This window comes from Phalaenopsis equestris, unplaced genomic scaffold (genome assembly GCF_001263595.1).
Source record: "Phalaenopsis equestris unplaced genomic scaffold, ASM126359v1 Scaffold000094, whole genome shotgun sequence".
Classification (NCBI taxonomy): domain Eukaryota; kingdom Viridiplantae; phylum Streptophyta; class Magnoliopsida; order Asparagales; family Orchidaceae; genus Phalaenopsis; species Phalaenopsis equestris.
Genome location: NW_018164536.1, coordinates 266,531 through 282,059, shown reverse-complemented (window position 1 = coordinate 282,059; position 15,529 = coordinate 266,531). Strand labels below are relative to the sequence as shown.

Genomic DNA, 15,529 nt, shown 5'->3' with positions numbered 1-15,529 from the left:
GGGAATTCTCTAACAATACGAAAGACGATTCATGATTCGGCACATATATATCACATAATTTTTATATATTTACATATCAAACACCTAAAACTTGATATTTGTATTTATGACATTTTAGGGTCATAAACATATGAAAAGTTCTATTTTTTTTTTAAAGATAATAAAGATGACATTTTTATATAATATTAAAAATTTGAGTGGCATGCATGTAAACAGAAAAATAAAAATGTTAATATAAAAATAGGTAAGAATTGTGTGGTATGTATGAAATGCCCCTAAAATTAAATAGAAAATGCGGTGACAAATAATTTTTTAGGAAAACTACATAGCTTACACCCATTATTTTCTAAATATAGGGCCAACCCATAATTCAATATTTTGCGGTTCACAGAATTGCAAAACATAATCTCTTATTCCTTCTACACTTTCCTAATTTATTAATACAAACAGAAAAGATAATTATGGCATTTATAGATGGCAATCTCGTATATTTGTCACCGTCTCCTCAATTAACAACCCACGATTCCACGAAAGTAGGCATTTTCAGAAACAGTGAAACTACCCTTCTCGCACGCAAAAGGAAGAAGAAAAGCTTCAGCACCAGCAATGGGAGTAGCAACGCCCGGGAACAACATGCCTCTGGTAATAAAAATCCTCTCGGCCCTCTTCGAACGCACGACCAAAAGAAACGATGAACTCGCAGTTTCTCAAGAGCAGAATCGCCGACCAACGCGGGCAGCAGAGGCCTTCTCCAACCCAACTTGCCATGCATTCTCCATTCAGAGATATCTCGAACACATCTTTGATTGGATAGATTGCAGCTTAAGTTGTTATGTAATCGCCTACATTTACGTAGACCGATTCCTTTATCTCAACCCCTCCGTCATTTTAGATTCCAGCAATGTACATCGTTTCCTCATCACAAGCATCCTCACTTCTGTCAAATTCATGGATGGGAGGTTTGTCTTCTCAACCTTAATTTTCTCTCCTTTTTTTCTCATTCATATATATATGACATTAAAAAAAATTGTTTAGTTATTTCTCAATTAAAAGTCATGATTTTTTTCTGTAAATAATATATAAAATTCTTGCTTTGTGTTGGCTTGCAGTAAGCATGACAATCTACACTATGCGATTGTGGGAGGCATCAGTCTTCGTGAGTTGAATGAATTGGAGGTGAAATTTTTGTTTGGATTGCGCTTCAATCTACATATCACTCCAAGCACCTATTGCGGCTACCATTCATTTCTGCTAGGACAGGCGCACACTATGGACATTGGATATCCTCACTTGTTGCAATTCGTCTCATTAGCGAGTGACGGAAGTGGGCTAAGCGAAGATGTTTAGTGATTTAGAAGCAGCAATAGGATGGGAGATTAAGCACTAGAGGAGGTTTTTGGCTTCTTTTTTTGCACAGAATATTATGTTTTTTCTTGAATGGTGAAGGGGAGAGTTCTATTTTCTCTTTTAATTAAGGAGCGTTTGTTGCTTCACATTTTTTGTTTTTGAATTTGATAGGAAACCTGCGATTCTTTCATTAATGAAGCTCTTTTTATTAATGGGGATGCCATATTGCAAAGTTCAGTTCCACTGTTTTTCTTATGTTATGATGTTCTGTTTTTTTTCCGTATATTGCAATCTTTTTGTAAATAATGTATCATAAGTTTTTACGAAAAGATGGTAAATTTGTTGGCATGCTAAGCAATGTTCCTTCATAAATTTACTGTTATGTGAAAATTGGAGTTGACCAAAATAATTTATTTGCTTTGGATCTCTCTTGTTTGATTGAATTATGGAGATTTCATATACTTTTTACTTTAATAAAGTCAGAAAAAAAAGGATAATTGATGTAATTCTCAATCCTAAGAAAAAAAATAAAAAATCAAATTCTCATCATCCAAATAAAAGATCAAAATCCAAACAAAAGAACAAATTATCTTTTTATTAGTTTTTTTCTACCATGCATTTGAGACAAAAGTAAATTCAACTCGATCCTTTTTATAATTTTTATATTTTGGGGGCATTTACATAGATTACACACAATTCTTATGTATATACATATATCATACCAAGACAATTATTATAGCACAAAAATCTTCAATATCACGTTAAAAATAGTATTATTAATTATTTTGAAAGTTAAATATATCATTTTCATATATAGGCTTATGGCATTTAAATATTATATATATGTAAATATGAAAGTTTAGGTGCATTACATTTATATACATAAGAATCGTGTGCTCCATATATATGTAAATTTCTCTTTATTTTTATTTATTTTTCATTTTATTATTGTTGCGAGATCTTTAGATACACCAGTTGTTGTGGTATATATATAAATCAAACAAGAGAACGATCGACAAAGCGAAAAATAGAACGAGAAAAATCACACAAAAAAAGAACAACACTGTGGAACACTTAGATTTACGTGGTTCGACAAATTGCTTACATCCACGGAGTTGCAGAGGATTTTACTACTTGAAAAATTTACACCAGTCGATCACCTCGACTTACAAGAGGAATCTGTCATCCTTCGTAGCTCTATCTTTTCTTCTCTCTCTGACCGAAGAAACTCTACACCGAGATACACCGAAGAAATAAACTTACAAGAGAAATAAACACAATTTCTCTTCAGCCACAAGCTACCAAAAAGAAGCCAAGGGAGAACAATTTTGTTCTTCTTCTTTCTTCTTCCTTCACCGCAAGGAACTACTTCTTGCACCTTCATTCCTTCTATCCTGAGGAAGCCCGAAGAAAAAAGCCGTGACTTCGTTAACCGTAGGAGAGCCATCCAAAGCCTTTTATCACAAACAGAAAAGGAGCGAAGGGATGCTTCGCTTCACAGACATGAGCGGGTTATACCCATAGGGACGTGGTCGCGCGAACGGAAGAGCAGGAGCGGGAGCGGGAAGTTTCGATTCACGATCGGGAAAGAGGGAGCGAGAGTTGGCGCCGATTCGCGACGCGGCCTCGAGCGCTAACATTTATGTCTTTGGAATAACTCTTTAAAAAAAGTAAAAACATTCCCTTTATATTTGGAAAGGCTGAAAAAGAAAAAAGCAAGGAGGAATTAAGTAATTTCAAAGCCCAAGGATGGATTTTGCAATATTAGTCGGCTTTTTGTGGAATGAAAGGTCCCTCTCACCGTTGAAGCTGCAAGGATACGGTGAATTTAGCTCTACTAGAATACATAATAATATATCCCTAAACTTATATACAAACGCTTTATGCAACGCATGTAATCTGCATGAGAGATTATTTATTATTATTGCATGCTAAGATTCCCAACCATTAAAAAAAAAAAAATTTAAAAAATCAACGTTTTCTTAATTTATTTCAAAATATCAACGCTTTATGTTTTAAAATCAACGCTTTCCTAATTTATAATTTATCTTTAAAAAAAATAAACATGGCATTATATATGGCAATCTCATCTTCATATATAACTGTCATCGTCTCCTCAATTAACAGCCCACAATTCCACAAAAGCAAAAATTTTCTCAAACACTGAAACTCGCCTTCTCGCACTCAAGAGGAAGAAGAATAGCTTCGGGTCCAGCAATGGCAATAGTAGAGCGTGAGAACAAAATGCCTCTTGTAATAAACATCCTCTCGGCTCTCTTTGAACGTACGGCCAAACGAAACGATGAACTCGCAATTTCTCAAGAGCAGAATCGCCAGCCCCCACGAGCAGCAGAGACCTTCTCCAGCCCAATTATCCCAGCATTCTCCATTCAAAGATATCTTGAATACATCTTTTATTGGACAGATTGCAGCTTAAGTTGCTATATAATTGCCTACATTTATGTAGACCGATTCCTTTATCTCAACCCCTCCGTCATTTTAGATTCCAGCAATGTACATCGTTTCCTCATCACAAGCATCCTCACTTCTGTCAAATTCATGGATGGGAGGTTTGTCTTCTCAACCTTAATTTGCTCTCCTTCTTTCTCATTCTTATATATTATGTTAAAACAAAATAAAAGAAGAACAAATTTAGTCATTAATTTCTCAATTAAAAATCATGAATTTTGATTTTTTCTGTAAATAATATAGAAAATTCATGCTTTGTGTTGGTTTGCAGTAACCATGACAATGTGCACTTTGCGACTGTGGGAGGAATCAGTGTTTGTGAGATGAATGAATTGGAGGTGAATTTCTTGTTTGGATTGCGCTTCAATCTAAATGTCACTGCAAGCACGTATTGTGGCTACCTCTCATTTCTGCTAGGACAGGTGGACACTTTGGACATGGAAGTTCCTCACATGTTGCGCTTCGTCTCATTAGCAGAAGACGGAAGTGGGCTGAGGGAAGACTTTAGTGATTTAGAAACACAAATGGCATGGGATACTGAGCACTAGAGGATTTTGGCTTCTTTTTGTGCACCGAATATTTTGTTTCTTCTTGAATGGTGAAGAGCAGAGCAAGATGAGTTGCCGATTTTCTCTTCTAATTAAAGAGTGTTTGTCGCTTTTCTTTAATGTTTTTGAATTTGATAGGAAACCTGCACTTCTTTCATTAATGAAACTATTTTTGTTAATGGGGTATGCTATTTTCCGTATAATGCAATCTTTTTATAAATAATATACCATAGGTTTTTACGAAAAGATTTGTTGGTATGTAAGGCAATGTTCCTTCATAAATTTAGTGTTATGCAATAATTATAATCGATCAAAATAATTTATTTGCTGTGGATCTCTTTTCGCTTGATTGAATTAAGAAAATTTCATATACATTTTACTTTAGTAAAATCAGAAAAAAAAAAGGATAATTGGTGTAATTCTGATTTTAAAAAGTGAAAATTCAGATTCTCATTATCCAACTAGAAGAACAAAATGTAAATAAAAGAAAAAATTATCTTTTTGTTATTTTTTTTTCCTACTAAACATATGAGACAAGAAAACTCAAGTCAATTCTTTTTATAATTTTTATATTTTGGGGCATTTAGATACATTACAGACACAATTCTTATCTATTTATAAAATTTATAAAACAACAATAATAATAAATAAATAGATAAAAAATATCAAAGTGTATTGATCCCTTTTATCATCATCGAAGAACAACTCTTTCAAAATCAAACTTCCGGTTGACTAAAAAGCTTCATTTGAAACTGCAGCATCGTTCATACAATTTCTTTTAAAAGTTACATTCATTGAACCGAAGGAGACAAACTGCGACTTGAAATAACGAAAATTTATCGCTCTTCTGAAAGACCTTCACCAGATGTTCGTCTCCTGCTGTTTCACCAATCAAAAATTTCTGAGCGTTCACTCCAACCGAACAAAACTTTGACGCCTTCTCAAATGAAGCCTAAGATCTCGACAAGCTCGTCTTCAATTCCTGTGTATTGACATATCTAAAACCTAAATTTCAAGTTTTATATATATGTCATCTCACCTATGCATCAAAAGACGCATTTCACTTTTTAAGTATTAAGAAGATGGTATTTATTACACCATAAGAAAAAAATTTATTGCTAATTTAAATAAAGAAATATTAATAGATTTTCTTGCATATGTGTGTCTAATATACATGAAATGAATATAAAAAGACAATGACCACAAAAAGATGATTTGAATGATGCTGCTAAGCAGCCGTGAATCAATGGATGCAGCAGCGACGAAGAGCTGCGTACTGACTTCGCAAACCTTTTTCACCATAGAAACTGGTATCTGTACGCCTCTGAGAAATTTTAAACCATTATCAACAACAATTAATTTAATAAAAGAAAAAGTAATGATAAAAGTTTTACATACATACCACTCAATTCCTATATATTTACATATATCCAACACCTTTATATGCCATCAGCAAATTCTCATCATGGAGTATAATTCTCAAAGCATTGCACGGATCTCAAAGTAATCTTTTGAGCAAGAAATATTCATATATTGATAAAAAGTCATGCAGAGCTCAGATTTCAACAAACTTATAGTCAATTTAACCACCTGACGTCGACAACCACTTGTCAGCCGTTGTCGATTGCTATCAGTCGCCGCCCGTTCCTGACCACAAATTTATCCGCACATCAACGTTATAACTTGCGAGATTTTCTAAGTTTTTCCAGCTTGTGGAAAAATTGGTTGCAACTGTAATCATTTATGATGAAACTCTTCAGCTAGACCAGGCTCTGTGGTTATTTACTTTACAGGTTTTCCACGTAAAAAACTTCTAGTGTACCGACTAGTTGTTTTCTCTTTTCTGAATAAGTGTTGAATCTTCGTATCACGCTAAGACGATAATATATTACTCCACTGAATTTTCTAGCACGCATCACACATATTCCTCAATTTTTATGTACCTACTACCTTATCATGCATAAAAATGCATAAAACAGGTGTATTCACCTTTCACAGGTTAAAATGGTGGTACTTTTTATATGATTTGAAAGGTTTGAGCTATATAAATGTAAAGAGCAAAATTTAGGTGTTAGATATGGAAATAGATAAGAATTGGATGGTATGTACCTAAATGCGCCATAATAATAGTAATTATAATTATGCGCCATAATAATAATAATAACAATAAATTATAATGATAACAAATAAGCGAAAACCTTAAAATTCTGATAAGTTGGCCATACGGGTACCTTATTGCGAGCAGGAAAATAAATAGTAAATAAAAAGCCAAAATACAAGCTCCAAAATAAAATTGAAAATATATTTTACAAAATGAAGAAATGTGCAAGATTTAACCATTTGATTGGCTGTAATTGAAAAACAAAATTATTATTACAATTAAAAAATCCCTCAAATATAAGAATTTCTTTTGCAGACACAGTGAATGAAAATAAAAGCACAATAAAATAAAATCCAACCAAAAAAAAAAAAAAAACATGAATCTCAATTTCTCTGAACACTAATTTGCATCAAATCTATTGAAGGCTGAGAAAAAATCTAGAATAATTTCATTAAGTAATGATGATACTTGTGTCATATAAGGTGTTAGACCTACTTTTCACCATTTACCTTCAACATTTTCTACCATGCTGCCATAGGCCTGCTCATTTTATATCTTAATCCTTAAAAACAAATTTTATCTGCATGTCTGGTGGTTCATTTTTTGTCCATTACTGCTTATGCCTAAACCACCTAAAATTTATGTTCAACTACCTTATTTTTCATACAAGATACATTATGTATACTCAATTTTCTTTCAGATCCTTTAAAACAAATTTTAGGTTCGATTGAGGAAGATGTAGCTTTTTGCAAGAGAACAAAGATAGTTGTAAATTTATTACAGGGAAGGAACTTTTTTAAAAAGTGTTATGGGTAATATCAATATTTTCTAAAAAAAAAAATCAGACAACAGCTTCTTTACAACTAAGCACTCTAGCTGATGAGACTCTCAAACATAATTTTCCACTACAAAAATTTTCAGCAAGAAAACAATAACAAGCCGGATCTGTGGTAACTGTATCAAAGATAATGTTGCGAGAAAACTGTCCCAAACACCCTTTCTAACAAGTTGACACTTTAATAAATATCAAACTAACAAACATTTTAATATAATCATTCTAGAATTTATCCTTCATAGTTTTGTCACATCCAAGCTAACCTTCAAATTTCATCAAGCAGAATCTAATTTTTATTTCCCAACAGACAAGCAATCACCTAAATGTAAAATCCAAAACCAGAAGACTCGATATACAACATAACGTATAGTAGGAAGATTACGACCAGTGAAGGGAAAAAATCGAAAGCAAAGACACCATTTGGTATTCATCTTCTTTTATGTATGGATAATCCACCTGATGAGTTAAATTGATACAAAGTTTGAACTCGTCCTTTTTGAGGCAAATGTTTTTTAAGTATTTCCATCAACTCTCCTGAGCACTCATACTCACTATAACTGTGAGAATCTTCATCAAATCAACAAAGTTTTGGCACTCTGGAGATAGCATTCATACTCACTAGAACTTTTTTTATCCTTCAGTTCCACCATTTTCTCTTAAGAAAATTATCTTTTTTGAACATTTTCTTCAGAGCCTTTAGCCATATATCCATAGTAATACTCATGTTATATTGTCAGACATTCTCCAACGATTACCTTATAGTCTTTCTAAATTTTTTTCTTTACTTCCGAGTAAAAACTAAGCTTTTTCGGATTTAGTGGCTCCAAATTTTAATGTAATTTGATACTCTTCTCATTTCATTTTGATTAATTTTTGTTACAGTAAAGCTACATGCTTCTATGAAAACCAGTATAACATTGTTGCAAGAAAATTTTCTTTCTTTTCAAATGAGAAAAAGTTAATTTGGGATTTAATGGCTCCAATTCTGAAAGTAATTAAAAGCTCTTCACATTTCATAAAATTTTCATTTGCTATAACAACCCCATATGCAATTACAAAATCAAGTACAAATTATGTCATCACATGTTTATTGTCCATTTCATTCCAACTAAAAACTTTGTCTAGTTAGATCAATACTAACAATTACCCTCTTTTTTCTAACATTTTGTAACATAAATACTAATTTATAAAGCTAGTTATTAATAAATTATGCTTTAGAATAAGCCTTTAGGATGAAATAATTATTTTAATTATTCGCATACTAAATTATGATTAAAATATTATATTATAAAGATATGTCATAATGATATTCAGTTCAATCATTCAATTAACTCATACCAGTGCCTATATGTTTTTACCAAACTACTACATAACCACAATTCCTATAGCACAATAGAATAAAAATTAAAAAATACTTTATCGAAACATCATTTGCTTTACCCAATAACACAACACAACAAACTATAACACACAAAAAATACAATAATATCGAATGGAGTCATAGTGTTTCCCTTCACTTTAGTAAGCATTATCACACACGAGGTTTATAACTAAATATTCCAAAGCAAGCAATCCTTCAAGTCCCAAATAAATATATTTAATGTTACATGCTACACAAATATCAAAGTGAGGAATGTTCATGCATGATATTCCATCATAATTATTCAAGTAAATTTTTATGATTCCTCCAGCCCTAAATTCCTATGAAAGTATATTTAATGCTATACTACTATCTTCAATCCTAATATTACAAAACCATTTGCATCCTCTCATTTAATAATAAGCTTATGAATTCCAATTAACAAGGTGATTTGGTTTTATTGGATTTGTTGCACTATATATTTCTACATTTAAATCAAGTAGACTTTAATTGACTTAAAAAAGGTTTAGGGGCATAATTGAAACCCCAAGCATTTGCAAAAGAATGAAAAAAGTAAAATAAATCATGTCATAGTCCTTAGATCATCATCCATCTCCTAAAGAAGACCTCAATAAGAAGCAAAAATTTTACATCGAGACTCTGGACGCAAAATTTGCATCTAGAGTCCAGTGAGAGTGTGCCACGTGGCAAGTGGGTTTCACCCTTTTAAAAACCCACCTAACCAGCGCACTACAGTGGGGCTCATTTGTGACGTGGCAAGTTCCCACTGAACTCGGGAGGCAAATTTGTCCGGATGTAAAATTATCTCCAATAAGAAAACCTTAAATCTGCCAAAAACATACAAATTACAACCACAATCCTCCAGATATTGCAAAATGGCCTCAAGTCATAAGCATTCAATTACCGAATAAACCTTAGCTGCTACAACAAAAGTTGCAAGAAAAGCAGAATTAGTTGGGCTGTAGCATTCTTTCCATGTGAGAAAGAAAATGGAAAACGTGTGTGCTAAGCGCAGGGTAAAGCAGTCGTTGTTCACTATGCATTCGTGGGGGACAATATAATTTTATAAAGGCAAAAACTAAAATAATTTCCCTAAAAAAGAGCAAAACATGATTTTGTAGATGTTACACTAAAAAATAAAGATTAGCGTAATACTGACGGACGAAACCCTAGGCCGATCGATCGGAAATCTGCCCTCCACCAGATTCCAAATCGGCGTTCTTCTTCTCAGATATCGGAATCGTCTCACCGGCAAGTTTGCCATTCTCCCCTGCCCCTGCGGCCAACGAACTATCGGCAGTCCGGAACACGGCGTGCGCAACCACGATCGGCGCAACAGCAGCAGTCGCGATAAATAGGTAAACAACTGCTCCCGCAAGCGCGAGCTGGACCATTACGACTACGAGAAAGACACCCGCAACGATGCGGCGGTCGAGTATGCGGTGGAGGATGGCGGAGTGAGGGAAGAGACGGAGGAGGACGGCGTAGGAGAGGACGACCTTGGAGATGACCATGAGGAAGAGCATCGTGGCGCGGTGGGAGGGGAAGAGGAAGGCTAGAAGGGAGAACCAGAGGAGGAGGGAGTAGTGCCCGCGGAAAGCGGCGAGGTTGCGTGAGAAGCGGGAAGCTGCAGCGGCGCGATTGGCGGGGTAGGAGAAGGCGCCTGGGCGAGCGAAGCGGGTGATGGCTCGGCGGGCGGAGCGAGCGTGGAAGCGAGCGTTTTCTGCTGCTTCTTTCGCTGCTGAGAGAAGGCCGAATTGCCGGAGGTTGGCACCGTGGGTTGCCATTAGCTCCTCCTCTAGGTCTAACAAGTTGTGAGGTTACTTAGGGTTCATTTGTAGAAGACGGCACTGAGGTTGGACTCCCCATAGACGGGGAGACTCGTAAGTCGTACCAGGAGAGTAGGCGGTAGGCTTTAAGGTTCTGTGCTGGGACAAAATAGGAAAAAATGGGAAAGTTACAGATATACCAAGAAATTTTTATGTAATTAGAGAAATTATTGCGTACGGACACCGCATGTAAAGATGCATGCGATGTCTGTAATTAGAGAAATTATTGCGTACGGACACCGCATGCAAAGATGTATGCGATGTCTGATCATGATCGTAGATCACGGTGATCTACGGTCAGGATATATTTCAGTTTTTTTTTATAAAAAAAAATTAGGTGAAGCCCACTAAAATACATTTTAATCATAGATCACCTGATTTACGATCATGATCCGTCCGTATGAAATATTTTTTCCGGTTTACAGGGGATTAAGGGCTATTTATGCCTTGCTGGGGCGTTCATTAGGAACGAAATTGATTTAAGAACTACTTTCATTTGTTTTTTAATTTAAGTTTGGAAAAACGTATCAGTTATGGTTTAATGGTCGCTTTATTGATGAAAGATAAATCGGTGAGTTTTTATTTATTTCAGTGAAATAATGTCTGCATTTAAGGGGTAGATCTTTCAACTGTTAATGCTATGAATTGTTCATTTGATTTTGTTTATTTTATAAGGTATTTGTCTGATTGAAGAAAACAAAAGGATAGAAATACTTGAATTCCTCAAATGATGTTTATGGAGAGAGCATTATACAAGTATAAATATATTTTTTTTGCATTGAGATTTGTATACTTTTACCAAAAAAAATTTAAAATTTATGTTTAAATAAATAATTGATCAATTGAGTCTGTCTGTCAAATTGGCTATCCTCGACTGACTTTTTTTCCAAAGGAGGACTTTTCATGTAAATTGACTTTTTGGGTCTCTCCCACTTGTAACGTATATTTTTAATAGAATAAAATGATTCAAGAGCCTCAGAACACCCAGACTCGCTCCGAGGGGGCAAGTTTTTCTCTCCTTTTCTCTCTCCCCTCCTCCTCTCTCTCTCTCTCTCTCTCTCTCTCAGTATATATGTGAATAGAAACGATTCTTGTGACTTATTTATTATTTTTCGTTTTCGTGGGTTATCCCTCTGGTCGAAGGATCTTGTATGTATGTAAATAGATGGTTAGAATGGGTTGCGAGCTTTGCTCTATGGCCAGTTACTCTTCAATTTTGCTCCCGGTCGGAGAATCTCACCCTTTGGTTGCGGTTTATTACATTAGGCTAGGTCGTCGAATTATGATGTTGCGGCCATACACACTTTTATTTTGTGGTTGACCAGACAATCTTTGGCGCAATGACTGGTGATATTCATATTTCGGGTAGGACTGAGTCATTTTGGTGCCGAGGTCAACCAATCTTCTGTTTCATGTTAAGTCAGACAATCTCAGTGTCGCGACCTGCCGGTCTTCTATTTGTGCTTGACTAGGCGAATTTGGCTCTGCGGTCTGCTGGTCTTCTATTTGTGCTAGGCCGGGCAATCTTGGCGCCACGGCCCAATCCTCAAATTTTGGGCTTAGATCTTGTCAGAGTTCTCTTTTATGCCCTTGGGGCTTAGAAGGTAACCTAAGAACTTGTTAGTTGAGGCTCCAAATGTACATTTTAAGGAATTCAACCTATATTATATTTTCTTAGAGTTTGGAAGGTTTCTTTTAGATCTTTTATATGTTGTCATGTCGTTCAGTTTTTCACAAGGATATCATCTACGATGACTTCAATATGTTTTTCTTTTTTATTGTTAAATATTACATCCATCAAATGTTGGTATGTTACCCCAACTTTTTTGGCCCCAAATGACATTACATTATATATATAAAAAAAAAACATCTTCAACCATGATAAAGGCGGTCTTCTCAGCATCGACCAGGTGCATCTTGATATAGTGATACCTAGAGAAAGCATTCGGAAGCTCATCATGGAATAACCTACAGTTGTGTCCACTAGGATGTCGATCCTCCGCAATGGGTAGCAATTCTTCGGGCAGGCAGTGTTTAAATTAGTGAGTCGACACACATTTGTCACTTCCAATTGACCTTCTGGACCATGATGATGTTCGAGAGTCATGAGGGATACTGCACAACTCAGATGCATCCCACTTGCTGCAGTTTCAACTCCTCTTCCCTTGTGGGTCCAACCAGTGCGATCGTCGAGTTCCCCGTCTTCTGCCTGATTTATCAGACTATAGGGCTGACGTTCGATTGCTAACAAGCAACGCCAGTCGGTTTTTCTGACATCCCACAGCGGACCAGGCAAAGACATCGCGATGGCCTTGAAGTGTTTGAATTAGCAGCTCTCGGAGCACTGCATCAAAATTTTCACTTACTAGGAAAGACTTATCGGGTTAGTCTTCGGAGACGGGGGTCTCCTAGGTGATCTTACCGGTCTCAAGGCTACCCTCCCTTCGGTTCGGCAAGCAAGCGACTTCTGCTCTACTCTTCAAACTGCTGAGGTAGAAGACTCACAAATGCTCTAAGTCTCCCTTAATACTGATCACTTTTCCTTCTCTTGGAAACCTAATTGTAACGTGGTAGGTGAACACCATAACTCCAAAGCGATTTAGCAACGGGTGGCCAAAAATGATGTTGTAGGTGGGAGGCAAGTCCGCGATCTTTATGAAGATTCCAGTCATCAACCAACACCAATATTATCACAAGCTACTTTAGCAAACAAATTGCGTGGTAAAGGTAAAATGTCTAACAGACCGAAAACTTCAACACTTCTTTTCATATATGAAAAGTTACAAAGAGCTTCCTTATAAAGGGTTTTCTTACAAAAAAAAACTTCTTTATAAATGTTTGCTATACTTAAAAATTAAAAAGCAGAATAATAAAAAAGTACTCGAAGTGACAAAATCAAACAAGTTGATCCGTAGTATCGATCAAAGAGTCAATTCAGAGAAAAATGCTTTGGAGCTTGCAAGATAACCTAAAACATATTAGAACGGAGCACAAAAAGTGCCTAAACAGGGATTATCATTACTGATTCATGTGATAATGTTTTTTGTTCTCAAAATTTTCTTGTTCTTATTACAGTTGTTGCTATCAAGGATCAAGAAAATTGAAGAATTTAATATAGACACCCAAAAAATAATCTGCGTGAATCTCGAGATGATCTAACAGTCCAAATAAAAGACTAGAAAAACCTACAACTCTCTTTAAAAGCAAGGTTAATAAGGTATTTTTTTTTCCTTTTTATCTTCTTTATATAGGAGAACTATAACATGTATTGGGGGCTTTTGGTTCCTGTCTCTCATAGTCACTATATTCAGTGAAATAAAATGGGTCTAATAGCCCGAGAAACACTTTATTCAGTCACTATATTCAGTGAAATAAAATGGGTCTAATAGACCCAGAAACACTTTATTCACACCTACAAGGTTAGTCTCTCTCTCTCTCTCTCTCTCTCTCCTATGTCTTCATCAGTCACTACGTTCTATTTCTTAGATGTGATCGATCAAACAATCTGGATTCAACAATATATTTTTAATAACTAAATATAAGCACATTAAAGTTATAATTTAGAATATTGTCATCCAACATTTTTAGCAACTAATTTAAAAAAAAAGCATTTTACATACAGACCACACAATTCTTAAGTATTTACATATTTAATGCTTAAGCTTTAATATTTAAATACATAACAATCAAATTTTAAACATTACAAAAAATACATCTATTTTTAACCTGTTAAAAGAAAAAGTAAATATTTTCGTCGTAATTTTATGCAACCAAATTGTTATGAGTGCAGATATCAAACTCTAGGTGTTAGATACGTACAAGCTGGAGAATTGTGTGATATGCATGTAAATTTCCCATTTATAAAATCTTTGTTGACTTGCCTACTATGAAATTATTTTTAATATTTTATGCATATAGTCCAAATAAGAAGGTAACATAATCTCTTAATTACCAACATAATTGGGGGCCGTATTGTTAGTCTGGTGAGACAAAATTTAATCATGTAGAGTTGAAAAAAATAGCTACAAAATAAATGTGTAACAGATCAAGAACTTTGTATAAAGCCTTAGGGAGAAGAAACTTGAGCATTATCGTTTGTTCTCAATTGGTAAAGTGGATTATACTCTGTACTTCAAATTAGATTTTTTTTTTTTTAAATTTTAGTTTATGTTGATGTATCTACCAATCACCCTATAATAGAAACTAACCAAGAGCAACACAAAGAACCAAATACTAGCTTAAATGACACAGAACAAGAAAACAAGCATGCAACCAAGAACACCAAGGATTACGTGGTTCGATCCATAAGAAGTACATCCACGGGAAGGGAAAAAACATTAATTCACTAAGGCAATCAACAAGGTTACACAACATTATCATTGAGAGATGAGCTTTCTTGCCATACTCTCTCTCTCTCATCAACCCGATACAAGATTCCCAAGATCTTCTCCTCAGTTTCATAAAATCTCTCCTTATCTCATTCTAACAAACTATTTTCATTCCTCTTCAACCCTCTCAACGTGCATCCCTCATTATTTATAACTAACGAGCCTTCCCCAAGTAGATCGATTAACCAATAAGAAGCCTCATTTCCTTCTTTAACAACAGTTGTTAGAATTACACTTATAACATTGCCTTAGTCCAAGAATTGTGAGTCATCGCAATAATTCTCCACCTTGACTCTCAATTACAAAATTGCATGATGATGATTCCATCTTCTCAGCCACAACGGGCTATTAAACTTTAGTAGAGTCCATTAAGTCCAGACAATATCTGAACTTAGCAGCAGCTAGAACCTTTGTGAGCATGTTACTTTCAGATTGAATAACATTAGAAAAGTTACCAATTACAGTTCCTTCGATTAGTGAATATAGACCATTATTTCTAACTCCGTTCATTACAATTAAAGAGCCTTTAGTTACTTTAATACAACTATTTTCAGCCTTAAAAGAATAGCTACTTGGTTCCAACATACCTAAAGAAATCATATTTCTTTTAAGTTATGGTATATACCATACA

The 15,529-nt window shown here is 34.9% G+C and overlaps 3 protein-coding genes across 5 annotated transcripts; 2 read left to right on the top strand and 1 right to left on the bottom strand.

The window, feature by feature from the left end:
* Positions 1–495: 495 nt before the first annotated feature.
* On the top strand, positions 496–1,557 carry LOC110020340 (cyclin-P4-1-like). Its single transcript, XM_020718404.1, has 2 exons — positions 496–959; positions 1,110–1,557. The coding sequence occupies exons 1-2, from the start codon at positions 607–609 to the stop codon at positions 1,345–1,347; spliced, it is 591 nt and encodes a 196-aa protein (XP_020574063.1). The 5' UTR covers positions 496–606; the 3' UTR covers positions 1,348–1,557.
* A 1,911-nt stretch (positions 1,558–3,468) lies between these two features.
* LOC110020352 (cyclin-P4-1-like) lies at positions 3,469–4,440 on the top strand. 2 transcript variants are annotated; one of them, XM_020718422.1, is made up of 3 exons: positions 3,469–3,917; positions 4,088–4,154; positions 4,239–4,440. In XM_020718422.1, the coding sequence occupies exons 1-3, from the start codon at positions 3,565–3,567 to the stop codon at positions 4,362–4,364; spliced, it is 546 nt and encodes a 181-aa protein (XP_020574081.1). In that variant the 5' UTR covers positions 3,469–3,564; the 3' UTR covers positions 4,365–4,440. The 2 variants fall into 2 exon arrangements, with proteins under 2 accessions (XP_020574081.1, XP_020574080.1); XM_020718421.1 differs by having other exon boundaries at positions 4,088–4,440.
* Positions 4,441–5,071: 631 nt separating this feature from the next.
* Positions 5,072–10,594, bottom strand: LOC110020354. Of its 2 annotated transcripts, XR_002293517.1 has the most exons (3): positions 9,841–10,594; positions 5,566–5,688; positions 5,072–5,346 (listed from the first exon to the last, which is right to left on the bottom strand). XR_002293517.1 is itself a non-coding variant. In XM_020718424.1 (1 exon), the coding sequence occupies exon 1, from the start codon at positions 10,466–10,468 to the stop codon at positions 9,851–9,853; it is 618 nt and encodes a 205-aa protein (XP_020574083.1). In that variant the 5' UTR covers positions 10,469–10,593; the 3' UTR covers positions 9,562–9,850. The 2 variants fall into 2 exon arrangements, 1 of the variants encoding a protein (XP_020574083.1); XM_020718424.1 differs by lacking the exons at positions 5,072–5,346; positions 5,566–5,688 and having other exon boundaries at positions 9,562–10,593.
* Positions 10,595–15,529: the final 4,935 nt, after the last annotated feature.

What these genes read in the sequence shown, in the direction of transcription:
- LOC110020352 (XM_020718421.1), top strand. Translation starts at nt 3,565, where the DNA reads ATGGCAATAGTAGAGCGTGAGAACAAAATGCCTCTTGTAATAAACATC. An exon ending in GTCAAATTCATGGATGGGAG is followed by an intron (nt 3,918 to 4,087) that starts GTTTGTCTTCTC and finishes GTTGGTTTGCAG; the next exon opens with TAACCATGACAATGTGCACT.
- LOC110020354 (XM_020718424.1), bottom strand. Translation starts at nt 10,468, where the DNA reads ATGGCAACCCACGGTGCCAACCTCCGGCAATTCGGCCTTCTCTCAGCA.
- LOC110020340 (XM_020718404.1), top strand. Translation starts at nt 607, where the DNA reads ATGGGAGTAGCAACGCCCGGGAACAACATGCCTCTGGTAATAAAAATC. An exon ending in GTCAAATTCATGGATGGGAG is followed by an intron (nt 960 to 1,109) that starts GTTTGTCTTCTC and finishes GTTGGCTTGCAG; the next exon opens with TAAGCATGACAATCTACACT.